Below are 12,230 nucleotides of genomic sequence, written 5' to 3'. Positions count from 1 at the left end.
AGGCTACAGTCCACGGCGTCACAAAGGGTCAAACACGACTGAGCGACTTCACTTCACTTCACTTCACTTCTTCATGGCTATAGCTTATTTCCTTTTAAAACTTTCAGCTTAATAAAACCCTTATTATTGGGAAAAAAGGATGTTTGATTATTGCAAGCTGAAAGCCATCAACTTAGGTATTCAAAACCAACAAAAACAAACAACCCTCCTCTGGGACATCCTCCAAAGCCTCATGCTGGGGAAACTTAAGTGGTCCCCATTTAAGTTAAAAGTAAAAAGTTTAAACCATTTAAACTTAAATGGCTCTCTCGGGACAGTGACACAGAGCAGGGCACGTCCTGGATCCCAGGACCCACCTCTCACCTGCACAAAGAAGTAGATGAGGCCCAGGGGCGGGATGATGACGGCAGCCATGGGCGTGGCCAGCAGGATGATGATGCAGGCGCCGATGACGTTGAACAGGGAGCCCATGAACATCTTGATGACCTGCGGGATCATTGAGTCCACCGTGTCCAGCTCCTTGGAGAAGCGGTTCACCAGGTTCCCGCTGGGGGTCCGCTCGAAGAAGCTTATGGGCGACCGGAGGACGTTATGCAGTAGGTCCAGGTGCAGGCGGCGGGAGGCGAAGATGCCCCCGATGGACACCGCCATGGAGTAGCCGAACACCGTGATACCTACAAACACTCTCGTGTCAAACTCCACGGCAGGAGAGGGACCGAGCTGGGGCAGGGGCAAGGAGCCATGTGACCATGTGGACAAAGCAGCCTGGACTCCCAGCTTCTAATAACAACCATAATGGTGGCTATTATTAACCCAGCACACACTATGTGCAAAACTCACCGTGTCTTTTATGTGCATCTAATCCTTTTGAGGACCCTGTATATGTTCTATTAGTACCCATGTTACAGATATGGAAGAATACTGGAGTGGGTAGCCTTTCCCTTCTCCAGGGGAATCTTCCCAAGCCAGAGATCAAACCCAGGTCTTCCGCATTGCAGGCGGATTCTTTACCAGCTGAGCCACCAGGGAAGCCCAACTGAAGCTCAGATGGGTGAACTCCTTTGCCCTCAGGAAGAAGAGGGTGGGCTCTAAGCCACACTACCTTGCTCAGTGCCAGCTCTGCCATGAATAAGCTGTGTGACTTTGGGCAACTTACTGCACCCTTCTGGGCCTCAGTTTCCGCATCTCTAAAACTAAGAAAAATGAGCTCCTACCTCATGTGACTGCTGCAAAAGTAGAATAAAACACCTTAAAGTGCTGACAACAGAACCAGACATCAGGTAAGTGCTGCAAACGTTAGCTATGACTGGTAATGCTGTTGCGTCTGGGGATCTTTGTGGGACCACAGGAAGGGTATACACAGGACTTCTCAGCATCCTCCCTGTTAACCTCTGAGGTTGGATCATCCTCCATTGTGGAGTCTGCGCTGGGCACTGCAGGACGTTTAGCAACATCTGGCCTCTAGATCCCAGCAGCACCTGCCTCCATGGGGAAGTTGTGATAACGTCAAGTATCTCTAGATATGACTAAACTCTAAGTACCTCTAGACATGAGGGGAGCACTGCCTGTGTTACAAACCACAAGTAGAAACTAATTCCCATCTTTGGGCGGAAGGCAAAAGTCCACAAATAGGACTTCACAGAAACTCTATCACCCTGCCAGAACAATGAGGGGCAAGGGTCCCTGGTCACCTTCTGTTTCTCAACTCATCTGTAAAATAGGCACGTTGGAGCTCCCTTCCCCTCTGTCTCCCAGGGCCACAGGAAACAGAGCATCCAAGAAACGTTCATTCTACAAATATCTGAGTGTCTATTATGCAATAGTGTTAATGTGTGTTTGGCTTGGTTTGTGGGTCTAACAAAACCCTGACAAGTTGGGGGATCTGATTCTATAACAAGAAATGGAAGTGGCTCCTAGTGCCAAGAGCAAGTGGGGGCCTGGGGAGGCTCACCTTGTGAAATGCCCAGGGCTCCATAGACACTCAGCCGGACTTTCGTGTGCTCCTGGGTCCCGTTGACGATGGGGTCATCCGTCCAGAGACTGAGCCAATAGTTAGAGGCCAGGGAAGCCACGTGGTTACACAGGAAAAGGAAGATGCTCAGAAAGGAGATGAAAAGTCCAATCGCCTTCATGTAGTCCCAGTATACGGAGAGCTTGACCTGAGACCAGGAGAGAAGGCATCTTACAGAACACACCCACCAGCCATGCCTACCCAAGGTAAGCAGCCTCAACAGACCCTGTGCAGCCCACTGCCCCACATGTGCTCAAGCCTACAATCCCTTTCCCCTTAGTTACTTGGCAAAGATATCAGCAGAAGCAAAGCCAAGGTTTCTGCCCTCATGGAACTTCCGGTTGAGCAGTGAGACAGGCTTTCATCAAATAACTGCCCAGATAAATGTATAATCCCAGAGAAGGGCTGAAAGTGGTACATGATTCCACGGGAATATGAAACTGGGTACCCTGACCTAACCCAGGGTGGAGAGGAATCAGAGGAGGTTTGCTGTAAGGAAGGGACATCAAAGAATTAACCAGGTGAAAATGAAAAAAAAAAAAAAAAAAAAAAAAGGCATTCCAGGCACAGGGACCAATATGTGCAAAGGCCCTGAGGTAGGAGGGAAGCAGAAAGGAGGCAAGGCTGGAGAACAGGGAGTGGCTGGACCACACAGGACCCGAGGGATCCTGGACAGGCTTAAGTTTTACTCCAGGACTATCAGGAAGGCATCAAAGAGCTGGAAGAAAATGGGGAGATGGGACCTGTTGCCTAGCAACCATGACCAAGTGTCATACCCACTCCCCACACCTCAGTCCTCTGAACATAATACCAATTCCTGCCCCTCGCAACTGGCCTCCAACCGCTAGGCACTTGCTCAGCCTGTTTCCCAGCTCCACAGAGTGACAGCTGGGGGCCTCTTTTACTCCGGTATCTCCTGTGGAGCCCCTCATGGGGTCCGTGTAATTACATGTGGTGACTCAAAGCGCAGCTGCACACCACGGATGGCTGCAGTGTGCTCTGGGTCAGCCTGACACCCAACCTGCGTGACGTGGATTCAGCAAACTCCAGGTATCTTTCCCTGTGTGTGTGCTCCCTGTCACATCAGGCTTTTCATGAGGGTGGACTCCTCATGAATGTGATTAGTGCCCTTACAAAAGGGATCCCTCACCCTTCTGTCATATGAGGATGCTGCGAGAGGACGGCCATTTATGAACCAGGGAGCTCTCTCACCAGACACTGAATCTGCTGGCGCCATGATCCCAGACTTGCCAACATCCAGAATTATGAGCAATAAATGTATGGTGTTTCTAAGCCACCTGTACCACAGTCTTCTGTTATAGCAGCCCAAAGGGACTAAGACAGGTATTAAAAACAAAGCCCCAGCTGAGACCTTCTCAGTGATCAACAGGGACACCTTAGACACTTGTAAGCTTGGTTCCAGACTACTACAATAAATCGAATATCCCGATAAACTGAGCCACATGAATTTTCTGGTTTCCTGGTGCATATAAAAGCTATATTTATGCTATACTGAAGGCTATTAAGTGTGCAATAGCACTATGATTAGAAACACAATGCACACACCTTAATTAAAAATACTTGGTTGTGTACCATTTCACGCCAGTCAGAATGGCTACGATCCAAAAGTCTACAAGCAATAAATGCTGGACAGGGTGTCGAGAAAACGGAACCCTCTTATACTGTTGGTGGGAATCCAAACTAGTACAGCCACTATGGAGAACAGTGTGGAGATTCCTTAAAAAACTGGAAATTGAACTACCATATGACCCAGCAATCCCACTGCTGGGCATACACACTGAGGAAACCAGAATTGAAAGAGACATATATACCCCGATGTTCATTGCAGCACTGTTTATAATAGCCAGGACATGGAAGCAACCTAGATGTCCATCAGCAGATGAATGGATAAGAAAGCTGTGGTACATATACACGATGGAATATTAAGCAGCCATTAAAAAGAATACATTTGAATCAGTTCTAATGAGGTGGATGAAACTGGAACCTATTATACAGAGTGAAGTAAGCCAGAAAGAAAAACACCAATACAGTATACTAACACAGATATATGGAATTTAGAAAGATGGTAACGATAACCCTGAATGCGAGACAGCAAAAGAGACACAGATGTATAGAACAGTCTTTTGGACTTTGTGGGAGAGGGAGAGGGTGGCATAATTTGGGAGAATGGCATTGAAACATGTATAATATCATATATGAAATGAATCGCCAGTCCAGGTTCGATGAATGATACTGGATGCTTGGGGCTGGTGCACTGAGATGACCCAGGGGATGGTACGGGGAGGGAGGAGGGAGTGGGGCTCAGGATGGGGAACACGTGTATACCTGTGGTGGATTCAAATTGATGTATGGCAAAACCAATACAATATTGTAAAGTAATTAACCTCCAATTGAATTTATATTAAAAAAAATACTTGGTTGCTAAAGTGCTAATCATAATTTGGTCCTTCGGTGAGTTGTACTAGTAACATTGAGGATCACAAATATTATAATGTTAACATAGTATAACAATAACAAAGATAATATTTTATATTAATAACAAACTATAATAATGATAAAGTCTGAAATATTCCAAGAACTACCAAAATGTGGCAGAGAGAGCCAACGTGAGCAAATGCTGCTAGAGAAACGGCACTGATGTTCAACACAAGATTGCCATATACCTTCCATTTGTAAAAAACAGCATTTGTGAAACACCACAAAACCAAGTGCCATAAAACAAGATCTGCCTGTAATAAGGGCAAAAATAGAAAATGAAATGAAGTGAAAGATAATCTTTTCTGATGACACAATTAATGTTCTTCAGGGCTGCGTCTGTGATAACTTGAAACCGACCCCCACACAGCTGACCGCTGTGAGGCTGGAGCCTGGATTCAAGGCATCGCGTCATCTATGGCCACCAGGGCCCCAGCTGCTCAAAGGAGGCAGCGGTCAGGCAGGCAGAGACTACAGATGCCAACCCTGGAGCCTGAGTGTTGGGTTCACATCCTAGCTCTGTTGCTCACCAGCCGTGACCTGTGGCAAGTCACCTTGGCCCTCCACCCTGGTTTCCAGCGCTTAAAACAGTACCTTTCAAGCCTCCTGGGGAGGAAGACCTAAGTCAAGATGACCAGAGCACCCCACCCAGGGCCCAGCCCCCGCAGACGCACAGCAACCTGACCGCCATCCTCACCTGCCCCGTCTGAGCCTTGTCCGCCTCCACGAGCTTCCAGGTCTCCTCCGTGGGCCCGGGCTTCTGCAGCTCGGCGGTGCTGGTGTGATGCCGGCTCACATCCCCGCTGTAGGAGGAGGAGCTGCTGAGCTGCCTGGGGTAGCAAGGCACACGGGTGTCCCCCAGATGAAGGCCCTGGGCAGGGTCAGTGCCCCCCCCACCCCCCACCCTAAGCACCAGGCCTCCTTCACGCTCCTGATTATGTAGAGGAGACTCATAGAGGGGAGCAGTCTGGCCGCAGGGTCCCATGGGAGAACTATTCCTTTAGGCAGATTTTATTAAAAAAGCATCTCCCCTCCACCCCCACCCCGTGGCTCATCAGCTTTATGCGTATCATGACAGATCGTCACCCAGACAGCTTTCCTCCCTGGGGAGGTGTGTGCTTGCGGGACGTCATGGGGTGTGTGTGTTCATGCATGCACATGAGCAAAAGGATGGGGTTCCATCTTGTAGTCAACTCTGCTGCCTTCTTGGTTTGTTTGTCTGCCCCGATGCTGGGAGTGTGGAGGTGGGAGAGGCCCAGGGAGCTGGGGACGGAGCGGTCCTCCAGGATGCGGCCAGTTAGGGACTGAGGAACCACGTCCTGCCAGCAGCCTCGTGCATTTGGAAGAGGATCCTTCCCCAGACGAGCCTTCAGCTGAGACCCCAGCTGATGCCTTGGTTACAGCTTTTGAGAGACCCTGAGCAGAGGAGCCAGCTAAGCTGTGCCCAGACACCCCGACCCATAGGAACTGAGATGGCAAACCACCGAGCTTGTGATCACTTGTCACGCAGCAATAGAAAAATGAATACCCAGTTGCTGTGTGTTTCTGCTCGGTCCACCCATGGCGTGCTGCTCCAAGCGTCCTGTGGTCACCTGCTCCGAAACCCCAGGACTGCCTGCAGGCACCTGCCCCATCTCAGCCAATTCTTCCCTTATGCTGGCTGCCTGCACAGACCAGGGCAGTGCCCCCTCAGCCCCGTGCATGCTCCAGGCAAAGCACTGTTATGCATGCTTCACACACATGCCAAGCTCACACCCTGACTGCTGCCCGAGCAGAGAAGAAAGTGTGTCGTGTACGACACACAGCTGGGTGCAAGAGGGGACTGTGGGCAGGGTTCTGAGGGGCACAGAAGCTCATGCTCATTTTCTTCCCAGCCCATGTCTGTGAAATCCCCCCACCCCAAAAGAAGTAACCCCAGGCAGCTCCAGCTCACCTAAATAATAACTGCGCAGCATTTACTGAGTGCCAAAGGCAGGAGGTACGGTTCTAAGCGCCCACATGCCACATCACAGAGGCCTTCCTACAATCCTACACGGCAGGGGCACCAAAGACCCCATTTGACAATGGAAGAAACCGAGGCAGACAGGTCAATGCCACTCCTCCAAATACCCCATGATCTGACCAAAAGCAACCTTCTTTAAAGCACCAAAGCATAAAACTTAGGAGCACTGGCTCAGAGGCTGAACTCAGGTTCAAATATTAAAACCTGGCTTCTCTCTGGCTGTATGGCCTGTGGACAGCTCTCAGTCTGCCCACCTGTAAAATGGGAAGATAAGAGAAACTACCTCCAGGTTTATGGACTATACAGGACTTGGCATTGCACCTGGCTCCTAATGGCACATAAAACGCAGCTGCTATTGTTACTGTGACTATTTTGAATTGGCTGTTGGCTCTTATAGCCTCAACATTCCAGGCCCCGCTGAGTGACTTGAGCAAAGAGCCACGCCATGTAGGGAGCTTGAGTGTCAGAAGTGCAGACGGATGGTTAAATCCAGCTATGAGGCCTACGTGAGCCATGCCCCCTGGCAGGAGCACAACGAGGCTTCCCCTTTGAGCCTCTACTCTCTGGGAAGTGAGGTTCTGCCAGGATTTGGGGTGGGGGGGGCGGGGGAAGCAAAAGCTAAAGGTTTTTTTTTGGCGTTGAGCCTTGCTGCGGACACCCCGTTCCTCCTCCCTCCCCACTGGCAGGGGGAGACACGTGGTGCCGGGAAAATCCACAGGGTCCCCCGGCCTGCTCCACCTCACCTCTGCATTTGCTTCCCTGCAGTGTCCGTCACCAGCATGCCGTTCTCCATCTGTTTCACCTCCTTCCCTGGACCGCCGACGCCTGCCAAGCCTGGCAGAAAGGAGGAGGAGGAGGATGGTGATTTCAAGGGCTGGACACCAACACCTGTCACCGTGTGGGGAGATGACAGACAACCTGGCTGCCAGGAAGCTCAGAAAGCAAGACCTGCTTTGCAGCGGCCACAGACAGGCTTCCCGGCTGGCCAGCTCTCTCGGGGACAGGGATGGTGTTTTGCAACCATCTCAAGAGTCCTGAGCAAGTGCCCTGTGCCAGCAGCAACCAGCAAAATCCAGTTCTGCTGATGGTCTCTGGGCTGTGTGCAGCCTGGCTCATGGGGTCAGGACACAAATGAACCATGCAGGGGAAAGGACACGCTCTTCTGGTCCCCAAGCATCCCAGACAGGGATGAAACCCCAAATAAATAACAACCCCTGTGGACAAGGGCATCAGATACTGGAGTCCCAGGCGCCCCCAGCCAAGGGGTTAACCCACTGGTTGCAGGATCAAGGGGAGGTCCTGAAGATCGGGGTAAGGGGTTACCTGGGACTGCTGGGGCAGTGGCTGTTCTCCCAGTAATACGGAACTATTTCAACAACTGAAACAGGCACCACGGGCACACCAGCCGGGTATCTGCTCCAATCCCAGGAAGTATCCGCCCAGCATTAACACTGATCCCTGTCACCTTAGAGACAGTGGCTGACATTTATTCAGTGTCAGCCACTGCACTCTGCTGAAATACATTATCTCCTTTAATCTTCCGGCAAGTCAGGGATATGTTTATTACCGCCCACTCTGCACTGACTTCCTCACTCTTTGGTGCCGGGAGACAGAGAGCAGGAGAGAGAACGTAATGTAGGACTCCAAAGGGCTGACCCTGGCAGAGGATGCAGGAGAGAAGCTACAAAAGGGTATGAATACACAGCCGGCAGCGAACTCGCGAACATGCTGATGCGACATGAATTAAAGCAGAATCCAGCAAGAGTGACTCTCTCAGGCAACAACCACGGGAAGTGACAGAGGATGGAAGGAAGCAGGGCTGGGAGTCATTCCTGGGCTGATGCGGGGGCCCTGAGCCGGTGATTCTCAATCTTGGCCGTGTGTGAATCATCTGGGGATGACCTGGGGCCGGCCCTGGCCCCTGCACTGACTCTGCCAGGAAGGCTGACCCCACGCTGCGAGCAGTCAGGGGGCTGGGATGCGTGGGAAGTGCTTGCTCACCTCCTAGCTGTGTGAACTAGGGAAGCAATGAACCTCTCTAAGCCTCACTTTCCACATCTGCAGAATGGGAGGAACAGCAGCACCAGCCCCCATGAGCAAGAGGAAGAAATGACGCTGCGCTTGTTGAATGGAAGACGAGGTCATGGTGCTTACTGTTATCTGCATTTTTAAACGTGTTCTGTAGATAATTCTGGGGCACATCCACGACTGAGAATCACTGCTTTAAATGTTTCCTTTAAAATCAGCAATTTTTTTTTAAATTGGGGGGGGAAAAAAAAAAAGTAAAACAAATGAAAAAGAAGAGTGATAACAGGCAGGACTTCCCATGCAGTGGCCTGCAGACAGCGCAAAGACACATGCACAGCACTGGGGCCCAAGCCTGACCTTGACTGTCTTCCGCTGTGCAGGGTGGGGGTGCTTTACAACACTCCCAGAGACCCCCGTCTTGCAACAGGTGCTTCAGAGAGCCCCGTCCTGCCCAGCTGCCCAGGCGCCCTCTGGAACCTCAGCCTTCTCTCCCCCCTCCTGCTTCACACGCAGTGGAGGTCCCCACAGTGGCCTCCACGGTGGCCCCTTCATCAAAACCCTATTAGCCCACTGGCGATACACCAACTGGGGCAGCTGGAAAACCTTCATCTGCAAGGGAGGGACCGTGAGTCCCAGGAGAATGGGAATGTGTGCGCTACATCGTCCTGTTCTTTGTAGGGGATTTGCCCCCTTCCCCAGTCTGCCAGGATGCCCAGGCTTCCCAGCCAAGGGGAACCTGCCCAAGGTCAGCCCATCAGGACCCCTCCCCCAGAGGACTTTGAGTGGTAGCCCCACAAGGACCAAAGATCTGTACAACTGCCCTGTCCCCAAAGGAGTCTCACGTCCAGAGCTCCCAATGCCCGAGTCTTGCTCATCCACTTTTGCCTTTGATTTCTGCTATCTGCTTTTGGGTTCCTTTTGCTACTTGGAATCCTTCTGGTAAACACCCTTGTTTAAGTGGCCAAAATCAGCTTCAGTCGCTGTCAAAAGGGGCCTTGGTGTGAACCCCCAGCCACACACTGCTGGCTCTGGAAGGCAGGAGGCATGGGTCTGCTCTGGGGCCAGTTCATGCCTTTCTGTCACTAGAGGGAGACTGGGCAGCCTTTCCTGCTCAAGTTCTTCTGGAAGACATGCCATCTCTGGGCACCCCTGGCACCTGCAGCTACTCCACGAGGGGCTCATCACCCTGTGGGGTCTTAATCATGCCCAGGAGGTGTGGGTGGGATCGTAATAACCAAACTGTTACCATGCATCTTCCACCTACTGGGTGCTGGGCATTTCACAACCAGGGTCTCTTTCAAGGCTCACTGCCTGTGGTCATCTGACCTGCGACACAGTACAGCTTAGCCACGGTCACTCAGTTGACCAGTGAGAGATGGGGAGAGTCGATCTGTATCCCCAAGGGACAACCTCAAAGCTGGCACACAGTAGGTGCCCAATAAATGCTGGATGAATGACGGAAAGGGATGGAAATGCAAACGTTCACGGGCCCCTCCCCAGGCATGCAGCAGCAGGACAAGTCATGTGCAGCCTCGAGCTGCAGGCACAGCCAACTCCAACCCGCTGGCACTGACCTTCCTCCTCATCCACCACGTTGATGCCTAGGAATTCACAAGACCCAAGAAAGTGTTAAGAACCAAGGCAAAAGAACCCTCCCCATGAGACCCCCATTTAAATACCCAGAGAAGGTGGATGAATGTTTTTCATTAAAGGTGAGGGGCAAGGACAGCTAAGGGACCTGTTGCGTTTGTGCTTTTTGGTTTCCCCACGCCACGTGATCTGGGTGTATCCCTGACAAGAACACTACTGCCTGGGGCCTGCTCCCTTCTCTAAAAGTTCTAAGTGTTCAAACATAAGGAAAGCTAGAAAAATGCAGACTGACCTTCTGTCTTCATGCCTGTTTTCCAGGCAGCAGAGGGAGAGAGAGAGAAAGTATTACAGTGTGAAGGGCAGGCGTGCCAGCCAGAAGGTGGCACAGGCCCCTAGCCAGTCCACAGTCCTTGCTTCTTCAAGGGCACAAACACCTTGCTCTGAGCCAGTTCCACGTGGAGGGAAGGGGGGAGGGGCGGTGACTCGGCTCAGATATCATCTTGGACCTTTCCAGGCTAAGACAGGGACCCATCTCAGGGTCCTTCCAACTCCCCAGGCTCACCTCCCTCACACGTTTAGCACCGTGATGTCCTTGATTATTTAGCGTTTGTCTCCCCCATCAGACTGTGAGCTCTCAAGAGAGCGTTCCGAGGTCTTATCTACCACTCTATTCCCAGCACTTTGTGCATCTGATGGCCATGTGGGGTTGCACAGGATGTGCACTGCACAATCCACAGGGCACCATTCCACATGGTAGCTCAAGTACCAGATGTCCCCGTGGCACACAGCAGAGAAGCAGATGGACAAATTAACAAATGAACGGCCACATGAACAAGCAGAGATGACCTCCCAATGCCGGAAGAGGCACCATATCAGACACAGTGATGCCATGTCGTAGCCCAAATCCACAAAGCTGGTTTCTAAACCAGCCCTGAGAGAAATGTGTAAAATCGGCTCACAGTTGTTCCCAATCTGGGGTATAAACACAGCTGTGTTACTGTCCAACCATTACGCAGGACATGCCTTCAACGATAAAGATGTAACTCATTTATTCACTTATTTAACACATTCCCTGAGTATCTATGATGCACCAGGCACTGTTCTCAGTCTTGGGGACACAGAGGTGACCAAAAGCCCTCACAGAGTTTGGATTCCAAGGGAGAGAAAGAGAGCATAAAGTAGCAGATCCAGAATTTACCGTGAGGCAGTGTGAAACGCTACAGAGAAACAGAAAGCCAGGTAAGGAGAAAATATGAATGATGCGGGGGTGGGGGAGTTGGGAGAGGGAGGATCATGTAAAAAAATTCAGAAGCAAAGACATAAGACTTATAACCCAATGGCTCTCCCTTGAAGGCTTCCGAGCACCCGGGGACGGGGCTGTGATGCTGGTAACCAGGCATCTCCCGGCCCTTGAACCACATAAATGCTGCCTGGGCTGAGTGTTCAGCCAGCCGCTCATCCTCAAGGCTGGCACCTCACAGGCTGTTTATTCTCAAGAAGGTTCTGGAACTCTGCCTGGGCAAGAGCCAGCAGGCAAGCTTCCCCCTTGAGGGAAGAATTCAAGTCACTGCTTTACAGTCAATGCCGGGTTTTTGACCAAAAACGGAATCGACTGGCTACATCACCCGGCCCGAGCCTCCCGCCTCAGCCCTGCAAGTTCTTCAGACTCAAAAGGGGAAGAAACACGGACACTGAGGATAGAGGGGAGGAATGTGCCGTCTGTCTGACGGGCTCTCCAGCTGCTGTTCGGTGCTTACGACTGACTTTTTGCAGCAAGGGGAGGCACCTGGGACCTAGTGTTAAGCAAAGAAACGAAAAAGAGGGACAGAAAAACTGGCAACAAAAATGCACCCTAGGAAAAAGGTCCTAAATGAAAAAGACAGGTGGGAAACAGGCCAAATGCCAGGGCAGCTCCCCTCGGGGTGGTGGGAGAGCTGAAGGACGTTCTTTTTGCTGGTTCTTGGAGCTGTTCTACCATTTGCCATGGTCTACAAGCGGCACATATTGATTTTATAATCAGGTTAAAAAGAAGTTCAGCAAAAATCTGGAAAAGAGGGGAATAAGACTGAGTGACAAGGTTGAGAAAATAAGACTGGAATAAGG

At 51.2% G+C, this 12,230-nt stretch overlaps 1 protein-coding gene across 4 annotated transcripts in view; it reads right to left on the bottom strand.

Moving 5' to 3' along the window:
• The window catches only part of ABCC1 (ATP binding cassette subfamily C member 1), a 155,659-nt gene that overhangs the window by 16,897 nt on the left and 126,532 nt on the right, over positions 1-12,230 (bottom strand). Inside the window, exons 20-24 of one of the 4 annotated variants that reach the window (XM_018040732.1) lie at positions 10,112-10,138; positions 7,253-7,343; positions 5,205-5,337; positions 1,952-2,159; positions 364-674 (exon numbers count right to left, since the gene is read on the bottom strand). In XM_018040732.1, coding sequence (XP_017896221.1) covers positions 364-674; positions 1,952-2,159; positions 5,205-5,337; positions 7,253-7,343; positions 10,112-10,138 — 770 coding nt within the window. The remainder of the gene's footprint in view (positions 1-363; positions 675-1,951; positions 2,160-5,204; positions 5,338-7,252; positions 7,344-10,111; positions 10,139-12,230) is intronic. The other 3 variants (XM_018040734.1, XM_018040733.1, XM_018040735.1) reach the window with 3 other exon arrangements.

Source organism: Capra hircus, chromosome 25 (genome assembly GCF_001704415.2).
Source record: "Capra hircus breed San Clemente chromosome 25, ASM170441v1, whole genome shotgun sequence".
NCBI lineage: Eukaryota > Metazoa > Chordata > Mammalia > Artiodactyla > Bovidae > Capra > Capra hircus.
This window is presented reverse-complemented; position numbering and strand designations above follow the sequence as displayed.